The sequence below is a fragment of the Bactrocera latifrons genome, unplaced genomic scaffold (assembly GCF_001853355.1).
Source record: "Bactrocera latifrons isolate USDA-ARS-PBARC rearing strain unplaced genomic scaffold, ASM185335v1 scaffold_60, whole genome shotgun sequence".
In the NCBI taxonomy this organism is placed as follows: domain Eukaryota; kingdom Metazoa; phylum Arthropoda; class Insecta; order Diptera; family Tephritidae; genus Bactrocera; species Bactrocera latifrons.
The window spans coordinates 1,029,883-1,047,365 of record NW_017537268.1 but is presented as its reverse complement, the minus strand read 5'-3'; the positions used below and the strand labels follow the sequence as shown (position 1 = coordinate 1,047,365).

General features: G+C 36.8%; 1 protein-coding gene across 8 annotated transcripts in view; it reads left to right on the top strand.

Moving 5' to 3' along the window:
* The window catches only part of LOC108975045 (serine/threonine-protein kinase Warts), a 24,319-nt gene extending 6,974 nt beyond the window's left edge, over positions 1 to 17,345 (top strand). For all 8 annotated transcript variants that reach the window (XM_018943286.1, XM_018943287.1, XM_018943288.1 and 5 more), the window contains 7 exons: positions 1,339 to 2,038; positions 12,811 to 15,034; positions 15,104 to 15,224; positions 15,288 to 15,403; positions 15,542 to 15,620; positions 15,682 to 15,877; positions 15,968 to 17,345. In XM_018943286.1, coding sequence (XP_018798831.1) covers positions 1,919 to 2,038; positions 12,811 to 15,034; positions 15,104 to 15,224; positions 15,288 to 15,403; positions 15,542 to 15,620; positions 15,682 to 15,877; positions 15,968 to 16,414 — 3,303 coding nt within the window. In that variant the 5' untranslated portion in view covers positions 1,339 to 1,918 and the 3' untranslated portion in view covers positions 16,415 to 17,345. The remainder of the gene's footprint in view (positions 1 to 1,338; positions 2,039 to 12,810; positions 15,035 to 15,103; positions 15,225 to 15,287; positions 15,404 to 15,541; positions 15,621 to 15,681; positions 15,878 to 15,967) is intronic.
* The last annotated feature ends 138 nt before the right edge of the window (positions 17,346 to 17,483 follow it).

Below are 17,483 nucleotides of genomic sequence, written 5' to 3'. Positions count from 1 at the left end.
AAACGATTGTGAGAGAAATGTGCGTCGTCCAAAAGGAAAGGAATTTCACGTTCAGTTCACAAAAAAAAAAAAAAAAACTGAAGCATGGAGGTGGAAACGTCATGGTGTGGGGATGTTTTTCTTGGTATGGAGTAGGTCCTATATAGCGGACAACTAACAAAATGATAGCGTCGGAGTACAAGGAAATACTTGAAAATGTCATGATACCCTATGCTGTAGAAAACTTACCATTACGTTGAGTATATCAGCTTGATAATGACCCAAAACAAACCTCCAAACTGGTTAAAAAATATTTTGAAGATAATAATGTTAGCGTTTTGAAGTGGCCAAGGGAATCCCCGGATTTACATCCAATAAAAAACCTATGGGGAGAACTTAAAAAAAATTTGGCGAGTCCATCTTTCTCTAACAAAGACCAGTTATGCGAGTGCATACAAAAAACTTGGTATTAGAAACCTAAAGAAACCTGTCAGACTTTAATCAGTAGTATGCCCAAACGCATAAATGAAGTAATCCAGAATAATGGTGGATATACTGGCTATTAACTGAGTAATGTTAAATATACAAAAATCTGTTTTATCATAATTTGTTTTTCCAAAATAATTGTCTTATTAAAAGTGTACCTATTTTTTGAGGAAGTTTATTTTAGCTATGAAATATTTTTGGATCTACATTTGTTTCTTTTACTTTTTTTTTAAATGAAGTCTATTTAAATAAGCTTGTAAATATTTGAAAAATATAAGTACGTTTGGGTTTTTCTTAAAAATTTAAATAAAACTTTTTATTCATGAGCTTTACTTGAAAAAGTATTGTGTAACTAATATTTTGAGCAGGTGTGTATGTATATTGACATTTCAATATGCTTTGAGATCTTGTGATTTGCTTACTATTTTCTGTAATTTTTGTTTAGTTCGTCAAATATGTATTTAGATTGTTAGCAGTGTCAACTCAAATATTTCAAGCCGTGTTTGATTTATAAATTTACATTTGCCATTCGATAACTTAAATGTTTATCTGTGACTCATAAAGTTGGCATCTTTTGGATACTCACATATGTATGTATATGCTCATACATTAATTTTGATAAACACGCCCGCATAACTGTGTACATATGTATGTGTATTTATTGTTTACGTATTAATATAAGTTCAGCAAGCGCAAGTGACTGTAGATACATACTTATGTGAATGAACATACTATAATGTATATATCTCTCTAACTATGCTGATAAAATATTTCCGAAATCCTCACTCATAATTTATTTATTTTCATTTTAGTTTACAATAACTACGAAACCGTACACCCTCTAAATATTCTATTTTATCTGCCTATTTTCAGAACATATCAAGCTGCTGAATACCAAAAGCACGCAGCCGTCGAGAGGAATGCGCAACAAACCGTGTTAAAGTTTGAGCAAAATTGTTGTTGTGCGTTGATAAAGAATAAATGAAAAGTGCAAATATTGTACAACAAAGAGGTTAATATGCTTTAGTGATGTGGATTATTATGCAAATTCCAGTGTTTTTAGTTTAGTGTCGCTGCCAGAATTTGCACATTGAAAATATAAAAAGGAAATACTTGGATCAAAAACGATACTACTTGAATGTGTTTGTTGTACCTCGCTTTATAACTTACCCTTCGTTCTATCTCGTACAAGTTATCTTGATTAAATATTATACTAAGAACACGGCGGAATCAGCTGCCGGCAAGTCAACTTAAGTCTGAAAATATACATATACAAATATACATAGTTAAGTGAAACTATAGTGCAAAATTTAAAACGTGTCCTAAGTTGAAAGGGAAGAACAAACCAAAAAACAATAGAGACTTATCTGAAGACAACAACAAAGGAAAACCGTAAATTTTTTGGTTTTGTACAAGTTAGTTGTTTGTGATATGACTGCTAAATATCACAAGAATGCATCCAGCGGGCGAAAAAAGGGGTCGCCCCAAAAATAAATACACAGCTCATGCCCTCGAATCTATCAAACAGGATCTGACACGTTTTCAAGTACAAAGGGACAATGGTGGAGCACAGGTGAGTGAAGAAACTATACTTACGCCATTTGTTTTCAAAAAACAAAAAAAACAAAAAAAAAAATGGTTTTCAGCCGATTTATCTAAGTTAACTGGGGTTAAAATTAGGGATATTATTAGGGTATTTATTTTAAGTTGGGTTCATTTACTTAAGTATGTAATATGTACTTTTTCGTTTTTTTTTTATTTTTGAATGGTTTCTGAAAATATACCGTTAGGTGAAGGAATTCCTTCAATCTCTGTGTAGTCATTTCTTCAAATTTGTGATAGCATATACGCTATATACCTGAAATAAAAGCAACAACTACCATTGTTTATCCAAATTCACGTTGAGCTTACTACAATTGACCCTTCTTTACCCTAAAAACGACCAGTGGGTGGAAAATCTTACGGCTCGTGTTGAACAATAAACAAACGCCGGCTCTGAAGTTTCCATGCCGACTAACTGCGTTTATGACCAGCAACGTTGTATAAATTATAAGAAGCTCAATGTTCACGTTTTAAAATTTCCTTTTTGTGCCCATGAACATTTCGGCTTACTAATGGCACTTGTACATACATACATATTGGCACATACTCATTTCATTTCGAAAGAACTAATTTTAGTTGAAGGAAAGAACACTACTCTTGTCATAAAACAGCTGTTGAAAGCGTTGACAAGCGGCAATTTCAGTATTAAATTTATGCATGTGCATAAGTCTATATAGATGCAGCTTAAATTAACCTGTGTGCATCATAAAGTGGCCCACATGTGATCGGACGGAGCAAAATCAATTTGAAATTTTATGACTTTAGCGGCAGCTACTGTTTTCACAATCGTTATTTACAATAATATCTGCTCAATGGACTTATTTTATGGTTACCCTTTTTTGTTCTTATTGTTGCCTTTATCAATATGTGTATATCATATACTCATCAGCAATGAGTCTCTTAGCCGCCATGTGATTACTTGTATTGTTCCTTTTGGTGTGGTTGTTGCCACCAAATTTCGCATGGCATAGCAATTCTGTAGTATACTATGTAGATGACAGTAGTCAATAGCGAATACGTTGACGTTTATGATGTTTCAGCGAATGGCCGCAGCAAGATGGTTTTAGATTTGCAGAGTTCGTCTATAATCGATTTCTGTAAATCATAAAATCTACAGCCGAAACCGTGAACTCTTTCGTTTGCAATTTTGCTCCATTATTTTCATAGCACTGTATGCGGCATGTCCATGCATGGGTAGCTAATTCCTACAGTTGTAGCAAATTTATAATTTACGTTCTTAAAAATTTGTGTAAATATATTTTTTAAGTGCTAATCATAAAACTTATGGATGTAATTAAGAGTTTTCCGAATATTGCCATATTTAATGCCATTATATCTCCAAAAGTTTGCAAGTATTTGGTACAAACAAATTCTTTAAACATTGGAACATCAAATTCGTCATATTACGAAGATAATGCAGAATGTTCCGGATATGAGTCAAAACAGTTAACAATTTTCCAAAAATTGTAAATGATTTTGAAGAGAAACATATAGATAAAAGATAATTTCGTCTAGTAATTTAAATCAATATACGTTTAGCAATTAATTAGTTTCTTGAATGTTGCTCTTCAAAAATGTAACGAGAAGACATAAAGTCCAGTTTTCAGAATTGGTGAGGAAAATTTCTCCGAAACCGTGACGGAAGAAAACGATTTTTTTCGGATTGATCGGCGTATTGTCTTGATGTTTCTAAGATGCGGTTCCACTTCAAGAAAGCGACTGCAGGAATGATTTCTACAAAAACACCATAGCAAAAACTGCTTGGAGAGAAATTAATTACGTTCCTTAACTGGTAGCATACGGTCCTCACTGTGTAGATGTTTTATCGGCGACAGCAAGAGGCATCCCGTTATAGTCCGGAGTGCAGTGTTCTGGTATGTCTGAAGCTTCCTCCTCTGCGTATTACTGTACCCAGGCGACGGCTGTTTGTGAATATGGTCGCTGTGGATTTAGTGGGCGAGAGCGTTAGGCAGCGAAGAAGCTCATTGACCGACGTCAACGACGTGCAATCATCATCGTACAAGGTGATAGAAATTACCGCTGATGGTTGAGGAAGTTTGGAAATGTAGAAATTAGAGAGCAACGGAGAGAGGACGCCAATTTACAATTCTTACTTCGAAACAATGGCCGACCGCACATGTAGTTCATAGTCCACCTCTACAAGTCTGAATGGAGCGTAGATTTTTCGATGTCCTCAAGTAGCATTGTGTGGTTGACTGTGTCAAAGAGGGGTCGTTTGCTTGAGGCCATGAACTATTCAGGCATTTATGGGGATACTGTGGTGATGCTGTGCACTTTATGTAAACAATTATAGTGGCTTGTTATACTCATGTGGTAAGTGAAGGTCGGAAGTGGCAAGGTCTGAAGCCCGGGTGAAGGAACCGGCCAACATGTGAGTTACCTGAATTAAATTGAAGTTAATATGTTAAGTTAATATGAAGTATTCGGTAGCACCCGATTGATAGTTCTTCTTTATTTGTAAATTCATATTTTGCACCTATGCAAATTTCAGTATTATGCAAACTTTGATAAATATCACCTCGTTTTTCTCCGACATATAAATTTGTACGTTGATTGCTTAAAAGAAAAATAAATCGAATAAAATTACAATATAAGTCCTCCAAATATGGCGGCGAACTAAATACATCACATTCATACACGTAAGATTGCCTTATGTGAGTGCCCATAGCTGTTTTGGCCGTTGCCGTCGTCCCTGCTACTGCTGCTGTTGGCGCTGCTGTTAATCACATTGAAATTCAAATTCGAAATTAGAAATACACTTTCGATGGCGCTACATTTGGTTAGGCTGCATTAGGTTAGGCGATATTGTTGCTTTTGCTGTTGTTGTCAGGGTGTAATGTTGACGTTGTTTTAGTCGTCTCTTGTGCCCATGGTGCGAGCTTGTAAGCCAACTTTGTCGCCACAATCAAACGTCAAACGCTAAAAGCCGTCATACATCTAAAAATATGTATGTATGTATCTGCGAATGGTGATTGTTTATGATTAGTGATGCCTAATGCCAATTTGTACATAGCTATTTAGGCATATACAAACATATGTACATATTTAGCAAGAAAACAATTATAAATTCGAGACACATAAACGATTTATTGAAGACCCAAAAGTTTGTGGTCACCAAGGTATTCTTTGAAATATAAAACGCCCACACTTTTCACAGCAATTAAAGACACAATTAACTTATCAACGCATTTTGCACAAAATTGTGTCAAATAAAAAATATATATGTATATAAACATATGTGCATATGTGAGTTGTTTAGGCGCTGCCAAAAACCTTTTCAAATAGCCAAGCGAACGCCCTCCGGGTGAGCCCACAAAATATTCATTTTTTGTTCGAATAAATAAAAATACGTCAAAACAAAAGGCAATTGTAATATGTATTTTTATATGCGCGATGAGACTAGCTCTCCACAGCCAAACTTCTATACAAAAATACTTAAATAGGCATGCACACCAGCAGTCAATGAATTCGCTCCACATTTCACGTATTTCCATTTAACTAAACAAAATAAAATAACAAACGATCAGCTGAGTGTGTTAGGACCAATATACATATGTGTACAACAGTTAATAAGTGACATTTTTTATTGATGACGAAAAACCAAATGACAATATGAACGCCAAAATAAAGCTTCTAAATGGCAAAGGACGTCAAAACTTTTAAGTTTTATAGTTTTTTTTATCTAATTTCATAAGTTCAGTATTTAGATATACATAGAATGTGCGTATAATGTATAAATGAAGTTTGAAAGAGTACCATACTTTTTATACAAGAAATTAGATTTCTCCGTTTTTCGAAGTTAGTCTTCAAATTGAAATCGCATTCTTGCTCGACTCATCCCGATAAAACCGATTTTTTTTTTCAAAAAGAGTACGATTCTGACCGAATTTAAAGCCGATAACTCAAAGAATATCATCTATCAACCAACGTATTCAACAGATTTGGCTCCGTGAGATTTTTTCAGTCGATCGAAGAGATAAAACACAATTCGCTAAAAGAACTGAAGGTCATCCCAAAAAGTGTGTAAATGTTGATGGTTTTATTTACAAATTCCGTGCATTTTTTTGTCACAATTTATGTGACCGGTTAACATTAAAAAAATTAAAAAATTAGCACTTTTAGGCTTCAGAAAAAAGTCGTTTTGGAATACAAAAACAAAGATAGTGAAAAATTATCGCTGAACCATTTCTCTCCCCTCAATTTGCCAGCTGTGATCATGAATGTAACAATAGACGTTCAAGCATGTATCTTGCATAGTGGGCCGATTTTTTTGCGCTCAAGTGTAAGCATGAAAATCATGAATGCATATGTTGCTTGTATCTGTGAGTGTAGAAATAGCAAACAATTATTGAATTTTATTTTACTGTGCTCGGTTCTTAATTCTAAAATTCTACAAACATGCGGACATAGCAATATTTTTGTACTCTGATCACATAAACGCTTAAATCGATTTTGTGAAATTTAGAATTTATTTCTTTATACTATGATATTTTTTATTTATATTTGAAAGAGTTTTCGTAATAACGATTTTAGTATTAAAGCCAAATTGAGTAAAACAAAAAATGTAACAAGAAAGTAATGCTGTAAGTTTCTTGATTTTATCTTGTGGTTAGGAAATAAAAATATTTTTAAATAAATTTTTTAATAAATAAAAATTATTTTTAATAATTATTATAGAATTATCTATATTTAACTACATTTCTCAAGGTTAAGAGACATAATTTCAAACAATTACTTGAACAGTTAGTGCTGTACTCAATGAACTCGCGAATGTCGAAAAGCAGTTTTGATAAATTTTGAGTTGTGCCGCTTTTGTTTTTACTGCGTGATGTGTCTTTGCAATTATGTATAGCTTATTTGCATATTTCGGCTGCTATATTGCAGCTTTTGTATTTGTATAACGATTTAGCTTATGTATATTTAAGTTTTGATAAAGCATTAAAATTATTTTCTTTTGCGAAAAATCATTTTCAGTTGAACGCGAAATTTTTCTGTATTAAATTCTTAGGAATTCACAGCTAAAAATATCACTCTTTCTACACTTTGCTGCTAATAGCAAAAAGACATTCGCTCGTTGCAAAACTAAAATTTATTATTATTGCCAAGATTTTTTGTTTTTGGCTTTTTACTTTTTACGCGAACGTGAAAAAGGCGACCAATGCAACGCAGTTTTCAGGTTCAAAGTTATTTCGGCCAAGGAGACAATGTATTTACATATATGTATATGTACATATGTGTGTAGTATGTGCGAGTACAAGCGAGCGACATTTCAAATCGCATAAAAAGCATAAATGTAAATAATAATTCTAAGCCATTGCGCGCGTTTAGATAAGAGAGCAAATATTATCAAAAACACAAGGCAAATTTCGTAAAGAATGCGAAAAATGCAAAGGTAAAGACAAACAAGCTGACTGCAAATGCTACAGAAGGCAAGCGTATTGATGAGAAACCGCATTTGACTAACCTTTGAGTTATCATGATCGGTTAGGTGAAAAATAATATCAACAATTTTCCTTTGTTTTCATCGCTACTTTTGTACGTTTTTGAGGCAATTGATATTTTGTAATAAACAAATTAATTTGAACTCCTTCCAAACAATTGTAAAGATATTGGTTCAAGTTAATCGAACATTCGTACTTGTTTTCATGCAATAAAATCGAATTGTTTCAATGATTGTAATTCCCTAATCCACTTAATTGCGTCCAAAAGACGTAGCCAGTCTTAAGTGCTATTGATTAGAACCAATTAGTGTCATTGTAAACAATAACAGTTAAGACGCCTACGAGTAATTAGTCAGATAAACTATGTAGTGTGTGGTTAGAGTAAAAATAGACGCACTTTGCAGCCCAGCCCTGACATATATTTAATCGATGATTGGCGGTTAAGCCGACTGGTCGACTTTCGATTTACTTTCGCACTTTTGGATAAAATGAAAGGCAGTAAACAAGTAGTTAAAGCTGTTAAGTTCGTTTATCATTTAGTTCGTTAATTATTATGATTACTATTTTAGGAACTCTCTCTAAGCAATGCAAGTATAGGGAATTATCAAAGATAGCAACAAGGTATTAAATTTCCCGATTAAAATTTCTTTTCCGAGATCTGCAAGTTTATTTCCAAATATTAAGTATGGGTTATTATTTAAATATCTAAAAAAATTTACGAAATTAGTCAAATTCAAAAATTGAAAATTACCATCTGATCAGAATTGACACGGATGTGACAGGAAAATGCTCTAAATCAATACAAATCTGTATAATCGCCTTCAAAATAGGGTCCTGAGCCAATACATGTATTACAACACATAATTCAATTTTCCATTTGCTTGTCATAGACTTTAGTGCCGTCAGCGAATTTTGTTTCTTTTTTCGATTACAGTAATATTTTGGAGCGCTATTAGTTAACTTTTTGGACAGTTTCGACATTAGTTTATAAACCTATGTATCGTTGTTGTTATTGTATCGGGACTCATTGTTTGATGTCAGGGTCTCTTCTGGATAAGCAGGATTTTAAATTGCCACAGTATCCAGAACAAAGCTGCGGAAAGGTAACTCTCGTTTCTCGCATCGACTCGATCTCTTCGTCTGCAATGGGTGCTGGTTTGACCGCAAGTACGCCATTCGTTGAAGTTGTTATTTTATGTCGTCGACGTAGTTGAGGAAGGATGTCTCGTCTCTAGTAATGATGCGTTTAATGAGTCTCAACTAGCTTGTCAGAGTGTGTTTTACTACCTTTATTCGGCGTCGTTTTTACAAAATATTCAAGTCTTCTGGTATAAAACTAGCATCAATTCGTTTCATCCTTAGAGGGATCTCACTTGGACAGTTTCGAGCGCCGGTCCGCTGTGGTACCTATAAATTCCTAAAAACTGAATCATACGACCCTTACAGATCGGTTATGCGCTTTGAGACCAACACAAGTTTATTGAGACTGCTGATATCGGTTTAGGCTATGTCTTCTAAATGGTCGAGGGTAAGATTACCTCGATGTTATCGTAATTAACAGAGGTGGACGGACGACTCGCATGAGGAAAGTTTTCTACGACTTCAGAACCGTCTCTGATTGCTTTGTACACCTTAAGTCCTTATGCTCGTAATAAAGTAGATTCCCAAAAACAGTTGAAATTTTCTTTCCCAAAATTTTCAAAGTTCTTTTCTGACCTGAAAGACTATATAGAATGATAATTAAAATCGAAAAGCTAATGATATAGCCTGCAAACTTCGGAGTTCTCGCGAACTACTTCAATTTTCAAATGTCGTATCTTATTTTTTATTATTTTTTAGCAATGTTAATGAGTATTATCACCATGAGATGCCGTATCTAGCTAGCTAATTACATTTGGAGATATCTTCATCGCCACCATTATATCCACTGTGCTGATTTACATCGTAAAAGAGCTGCTTGTTGTCCCTCTGCACTGCCTATTTTGCTCTGCCAATAACAACAACACCAAATTCATGGATATTTTCATTTTCATCTGTTTTGTTGATATCCGTAACAGTGTAAAAGGGAAAATATTCTTTTTACCTTATGGCCGACTAATTTGTGGACCCTCTGTCTGTTGTTATTTTTGCACCATTTACGCTGCGGCAAAAGTATGCTTATTTATTTATATATGCATGTACATACATACATATTGTGTGCATGTATGTATGTACTCACGTGTAAGTTGGCCGTTAATTGTTGGGGATTGCACGGCGCAGCAGCAGAAAGACTTGTCAAGTCGGTCGACATGTGGATGGTGGAAAAAAGCGCAAGTTTTGCCAGCGTTAAGCTAGGATACTCGCACCAACCAAGGTTCGATTGCATTTTTGTGCTTTTGTTTTTTAACCAGTTTCTTCTTCATTTTTATGCGATGTTATTTTTATGATATCTCCTTTTTTTGTTTTATTTCTTATTTCTTATTTTCTTTTTGTTATGCTTTAAATTGTATTCTTATATATTGTATATGCCATTCACGGGATGAACTATTAATAAATTGGAAGATGTTTCCACGAACTTCCATTTTTATCATACTGGACTGGTAAAATTTTATATAATATATTTATCAAAACGGCGGCTTCTCAGGAAATTCATGTGTTACTAAATAAATTTTATGTATCAAAGTAGCTTAAAAATCTAAATCTTTATTAAACTTTTAATCCTTCGATCATTCCTTCCCTGACAAATATATGTCTGTATCTAAGAAGCTCGTGCGAAAAATTCTTGGCGCTCGGTCCAGCAGTTTTGGATAAAATTTGTTCCCCAACTTTGAAAACGACGTTTCGTAGTTTTGCGAACCGAACACACTGGGTTGAAAAATGCTTACAATTATGCTCCGAAATAATTGCAGGTTGATCCTGATCCATCAAAACTTTCGAAGACTCTCAAATTCTGCTTTATATTCGATATTTCAAATATCCTTACGTTCGATATTGCAAATTCAGAGGTGAACATAATATAACCTCTTAATCTTATAAATGGAAATTTAACGCACCAAGTATCGTGTCATCGAGGGTATAACAACTTTTCGTCCGAGTCACGATACATAATTTCTTGGTAGTTTTATTTCGGTAAAGCCGCTGCATCGCACATTGAGTGTAATACAGTAGCCAATTTGAACCGAGCTAAACAGTGGAACGAACGGCAAACATTCCCATAAATTGAAGACAATTCGCGAGGTAACACAGCCGAACAACCCAACAACCACAAAGCGCCAAATGGTTGGTGGGGTGAGTAGAGAGACGCGTGGAGGGTGTGACAGTGGAGCAACGTTTGGCACAGTACCAGAGCTTTGCTGGCTTGACTGTGTCGTAGCGTGATCACTGCACATCTGTTGTGTACTGTTCTTCTCCGGGTTTGGGGCATCTCATCTATTTTGCTCTTGACTTTCAGGAATTCAATGTATGAAATTATTACGTGACGGCAAGAATTTCCCTTCGTTCTTTTGCCGTCTCATGCTGTCGTTTCGTCGAATTCCAGTCGGGCAATCGTTTCGTATGCGATCGTCTGTGTTTCTCTGTTTCTTGCTTAATGTGCAGGCGTTTTCCACGGAGTCACTCTCTTACATTCACTAAAGCGAGTGCACACATACGTGAATATAAATATGTAATTATTCTGAAGAATATAGTATTTTTGTGAGCTGATATGTTTTATTTTAGTGCATTTTTTCTGCATGCGCATACATTTGTATATATGTATATCTACTAGTACATACATATACAAATATGTAAAGAATGTGTAATATTCGTTCATTTATTAAAAAAAGGAAATATACTTTCTTACGAAGTTTCAACCATGAATATTAGAGAATCAGATGTATGCAATAGTGCTTTATTTAGCATCATTGTTACACTTTGGCAAACCCGGACTAAGTTCGAATACTATGGGTGTTGCCAGGTCAAGAAGCATGTTTTCAACATGGGTGTAGCCACCTGTGCAAACTGCGGTTTCATGATACGGCGGTGAAAACTCCTGAGCACGTGGTTCTAGTCTACACAACAGTCTGCAGACTGAAGTTCAAGTCCATTAGGTCTGCATACATTTATATCCGAATACCAATAAAATCGCCTCAATAGCGCACAGCAGGGTCCTGAAATTCATCATCGTGCTGGGCCTATATGAGGACGTGTGATAAATGACGTACACAATAGGTCTTAGGTCGCAGTGTAACCCTCAATTTTTTTCTATCCGAATGTAATCCAATCCAAACATTAAAATAGTATTTTTAAGTGTTGCCTACACCTTTTTGCTTGCCGCTCTGGCCAATTCTGTCTCCTAATAAAAGCAAAATGCTCGTATCGTCTGGCAAACCATCGCTCATTCTCTTGATCGCTTCCTTACGAGAACTTCACATTTCATTGGTATTCTAAATGAGCTACTGTGTTCGCTCGGGTCCGTATCAGTGCGATATCGTTGCGATACTGCTCAGCTGAGTTTGATTGGTCGGAGCGGTGCGAAGGAATGCAGTAAGGTAAACAACGCATAATCACTGGTGAATCTGGCACACAAATCTTGCGCACACGCTTGCCGTTCTGTCAGTTTTATCGATTTCACGAATTCCATCGCACATCGCATAACTTCTTTTTAATTATATTTTTTTTTGCTTGTTGCGCTTTTCTACTTTGCATATTTGTATTTGTTTGTTCCCTAATTTTTTCCATTGTTGTGTTTTCTTGTAGTGTTCCTATGTTTTTTTTTTGTATTGTTTTTTTGTGTTTGCTTTGGTTTTTATCGCTCGTTTGCTAAATTTCAAATTTTGTTTTCATCGCCATATTCTTAGGTGGATTTCCTTATTTGTGATTGAAACTGATCATCTTGTTTGGATTGCTGACACAAGAACCGGCTTACCTCGGTATGCTCATGGAATGTCTTTCATCTTTGACACTTTTTGTAGTATTGAATTCTTAATGAAGCTTTTACTTTGTCATCTCCCAGTTTCAGTACGGTTTAGTTTTTCAAATTTTTGATTTCTCAAAAAATCTGAAAGGTTCTTTGTTGGGTATGATCTTGTGTCGTGGTAGTATATGTCTATTTTGTTTTTTCTATCCTCCTCGAAATTTTTAGTAATAGTAAAGAGGCGATTGCAACAATGCTAAGCATTAAAGTTAAAACAAAAATTTCCCGTCTTCTTTTTACCGTTATACATAAGAAATAAAAATAAACAAAAAAAATAACAATTGCAATGTCAATACCTACAAAACTAAATATTCCAGTAAATGATTTAATGAATTTCATTTATTGCAGAACTTCCCACCGATGCGTTACAATGCAGTCAACGGGGGTCGCTCCGATCCGCCGGACTACATGCATGCCAAGCTGATGGAACCCATGCCTGCGGTATCGCCTTTACCTGTTGCACCATCATCGAATCCCCAATTAAACGGACATGTGCCAAAAGTTCTGCCACCCGGTCTTATTTCAGCAAAATTGATTCGAAAACCAAGTATCGAACGTGAAACTCCGCTCAATTATCTGCACCGATGCAGCCCAGCGTTGGATTCTGGCGCAGGCAGTTCGCGATCGGATAGCCCTCATTCGCATCAGCAAGTCACAAATGCCGGACGCGTCAGCACAGGACAATATTCGCCGTCACCTTCAAGTTTCAGCGACGTTGGCCCACCTGCACCACCCCCACGGCATCCAACAACGGCAAACTCCGCTACACCGCCACCACCACCGCCTAATCAACTCTACAAAAGGCGATCACCTGCTAATACGAGGCCAGCGGCAATTACACCTAATCCGACAACGCGTGGCACCTCGCCGGTTATTTTGCGGAATGGCATCAAAGCCCAACAACAGCTGTCACAAATGAAGGCGCTAAGCTTATATCAGGCTGGTGGCAGCGCCGTTGAACCGCCACCACCGCCGTATCCTATCAACACAGTGGTGGTGGCTACGTCAGCTCCACCGCCCAGCTACACCGCCTCCATGCAATCCCGTCAGTCACCCACGCAGTCACAATCTGATTACCGTAAGTCACCAAGCAGCGGCATCTACTCAGCCACCTCTGCCGGATCGCCCAGTCCTATCACTGTGTCAAATAGCGCGATACTGCCACTGCAGCCGACTGCTGTAGCGCGTCCGCAGCCTCGTACCTACGCGCGCACTCAGCAACCAATCATCATGCAGAGTGTCAGATCGACGCAGGTGCAAAAGCCGGTTCTGCAAACGGCTGTGGCGCCACAGACACCGGTCTCGGCCTCGGCTTGCAATTCGCCTGTACACATTATGCCCGCGCCACCCTCATACCCGCAAAAATCTGCTATTGTTGTGCAACAACAACAAGCAGCTCAGCAACAGTCGCCGTTGTTGGCTGGTGGCGTCCCCACCACTCTCAGCACAGCAGTAAAGTCATCGACGCCCACTACACCGCCGCTCATTGCTAACGCGCTGAACGGTAGTGTGGTGAGCAAGCCGATATGCATTGAGCCGCCTTCTTATTCGGTGACGATGCAGGCGAAGGCCGCACAGCATCACCAGCAACAGCAGCAAACATCGTCAGCACAGCTGCGTGCTGCAGCGGCCGTAGCGTTGGCTGCACAGCAACAGCAACAACAACAACAACAGCAGCAGCAGCAGCAACAAAAGCAGGTGTGCTCGGTGCCAGTGCCACGCCAATTGCCGCCTCCGCCACCCTATCAGAGCACACGCGCTGCCGCAGCGCCACCGTCGGACATAAGTGGCAACAACAATCCAATGGATATGAAGGCAAATGGCAAAGCGGCGGCGGCGGCGGCACTGCACAGCAATATGGTAAACAATAACCAAATCATAAATAGCAACTTGACAACAACACCGCCAATACCACCGGCGAAAAATAGTGGCGGCAGTGGTGGCACAACTAGTTCCGGCAGTGGCGGTGGCGGCACATCACCGGCTGCATCTGGTGGTGGCGCTGTAGGCAAAAGCGGCGAGAAAATCAAACATGCTTCGCCCATACCCGAACGCAAAAAAGTCTCCAAGGAAAAGGAGGAGGAGCGTAAAGAATGTCGCATAACACAGTACTCTCCACAGGCGTATAAATTCTACATGGAGCAGCATATCGAAAACGTGATTAAATCCTGCAAACAACGCGCCTATCGAAAGAATCAGCTGGAGAAGGAGATGTCACGCATGTGCTTGCCGCAGCAGGCGCAAGTGGAGATGCGAAAAATGTTAAGCCAAAAGGAGAGCAATTACATACGCTTGAAGCGCGCCAAAATGAATAAGAGCATGTTCGCGAAGATCCAAGACATTGGCGTGGGCGCGTTCGGCGAGGTATCGCTGGTTCAGAAGATCGATGCAACGAGTCATTTGTACGCCATGAAGACGCTACGGAAGGCGGACGTGTTGAAGCGTAATCAGGTGGCGCATGTGAAAGCAGAACGTGATATTTTAGCGGAGGCCGACAATAATTGGGTTGTTAAATTATACTATAGTTTTCAGGATAAGGAAAATTTATATTTTGTGATGGACTACATACCGGGTGAGTGGTTGGAAAAAAACGATTTATATTTTAAATAATATTATTTTTGGTTTTCTCTCTTCATAACAGGAGGAGACCTTATGTCTCTATTAATTAAGAAGGGCATATTTGAAGAACCATTAGCGCGATTTTACATTGCCGAACTGACATGCGCTGTTGAAAGTGTACACAAAATGGGTTTTATTCATAGGTTTGTACGGGTTCATTCGCCATTAAAATTTTGTATTAACTCATAAAATCTTCTTCACTTCAGGGATATTAAACCTGACAATATACTCATTGATAAGGATGGTCACATAAAACTGACTGATTTTGGATTATGCACGGGATTTAGATGGACACATAATTCGAAATATTATCAAGAAAATGGTAAACTTTAGCAAAAATTTAAATTAGTCACTCGACAATATTTGAAATATTTTAATACTATTGATACTGAATATTATGTTTTATATGAAATTTTAGTAAACAAAGTTGAAAATATAATAAATTTAATATACTGTTTAGGCAATCATTCGAGGCAAGATTCAATGGAGCCGTGGGAGGAGTACTCAGAAATTGGACACCGACCAACTGTATTAGAAAGGTAACCACACATACTCTTACCTGTCTAAGTAATGTTTTACATACATCCATCACTATCTTAGGCGACGCATACGGGATCATCAAAGAGTATTGGCACATTCATTAGTAGGCACACCAAATTACATCGCGCCAGAAGTGCTCGAACGGAGCGGTTATACTCAACTTTGTGATTGGTGGAGCGTAGGTGTCATACTCTACGAAATGTTAGTCGGACAGCCGCCATTCTTAGCGAATACACCAGTAGAAACACAACAAAAAGTATATTTACATTGATTTAAAACCTAATCATATTATATATACATAACCTCAAGAGATTCATGAAACTAAATATAACTGTTTATATTTAAGGTAATCAATTGGGAGAAAACTCTACTGATACCGCCGCAAGCAAAACTAACGCCAGAAGCTACTGACCTAATACGACGCTTATGCGCATCGGCCGATAAGCGTCTGGGCAAAAACACTGAAGAGGTCAAAGCGCACCCCTTCTTCAAGGGTGTTGATTTTGCTGATATGCGGCAGCAAACTGCTCCATATATTCCAAAGATTGAATTTCCCACAGATACGTCCAATTTTGATCCAATTGATCCAGATAAATTGCGTTCGAATAATTCAAATTTAAGTGGGGATGATTTTGCTTATAGTGACAGTCAGTCCCATGGATTTTTCGAATTTACATTTAGAAGATTTTTCGATGATCGATTCAATTCTGAGATGACAGACGATCACTCAAGCTATCAGGACGTCGGAAATACAACACAGAGCAATCATAATGTAAACGAACAGTTTATTTAGTCATTTAAGTAATTACAACAAATAGAAGGGAAACATAATAATACTTTAAGTAATGATGTATGTAATTAGTTGTGTAGGTATGGTAATTGATGAAATGTCACAAAAATCTCCTAGCATGATGTTAATAAGAGCAATGTTACACCTGACTGTTTTTGCAATATTTATTACAAAATAGTATCACCCACCGTTACTAAAAACAAAAAGTAGATGACATAACGAACAGGAGTTGCACTAAAGATTTGCATGTATGTAATTTACCAGCTCGAATATATTTTATTATGTCACGCAGTCTACGCTATTTTTTTAATGTGACTACAGTATATTAAACTATTTTCGATCTTGGCTTGTGCTCGTATAAAACACATAACAAAGTTAAAATATGCAAAAGATAGTCGCAAGAATTCGTTATACGTTCATATATACAAGTGTAAATTGTTGGTGGCAATACTTTTTCATATAAAAAATTGTGTTTATAAATAAATAGTTACGCCAGCTGTTGTCCAGCTGTCAAACTGATTTGACTTATAAATTGGTTTTAACGAAGTTTAATATTAAAAGGTATTGAATATTTTTTCATATATGGATAATGTACTGAATCTATAGTAAAATAATAAAAATTAAAGGTGTTGATAATAATCTAAGCGTTGAAAAAAATATATACTTTTATACCCTTAATATATTTGCTTTGGTGGAGAAAAATTCTAAATGTCAATTAGAAATCTGCAATCATGCAAAAAGAGATATTTATGGAAATTTTACATCCAATCTATTAAAAACTTTGAAATTTGTGCCTTACATTAAAAACAACAATTAATGATGAAAGCTGAATTATTTGGCTAAAATTAGTATGACTTTTTGTACAAGAAGATTATGCGAGCGTACCAATGTCGGGCGCCTAATTTATAAAGTTTATATCATTTTGGAAACTATACATATATTTGACGAATTTAAAAACAAAAACAAAACACAATAATAGAAACAAAAGTATAAAATTTGTTTGTTTGAAAATAGTTATGTAAAAGTGATCTATTTCAGCAGGCTGGATAGAAAAAAATTTAATTGGGAAGCA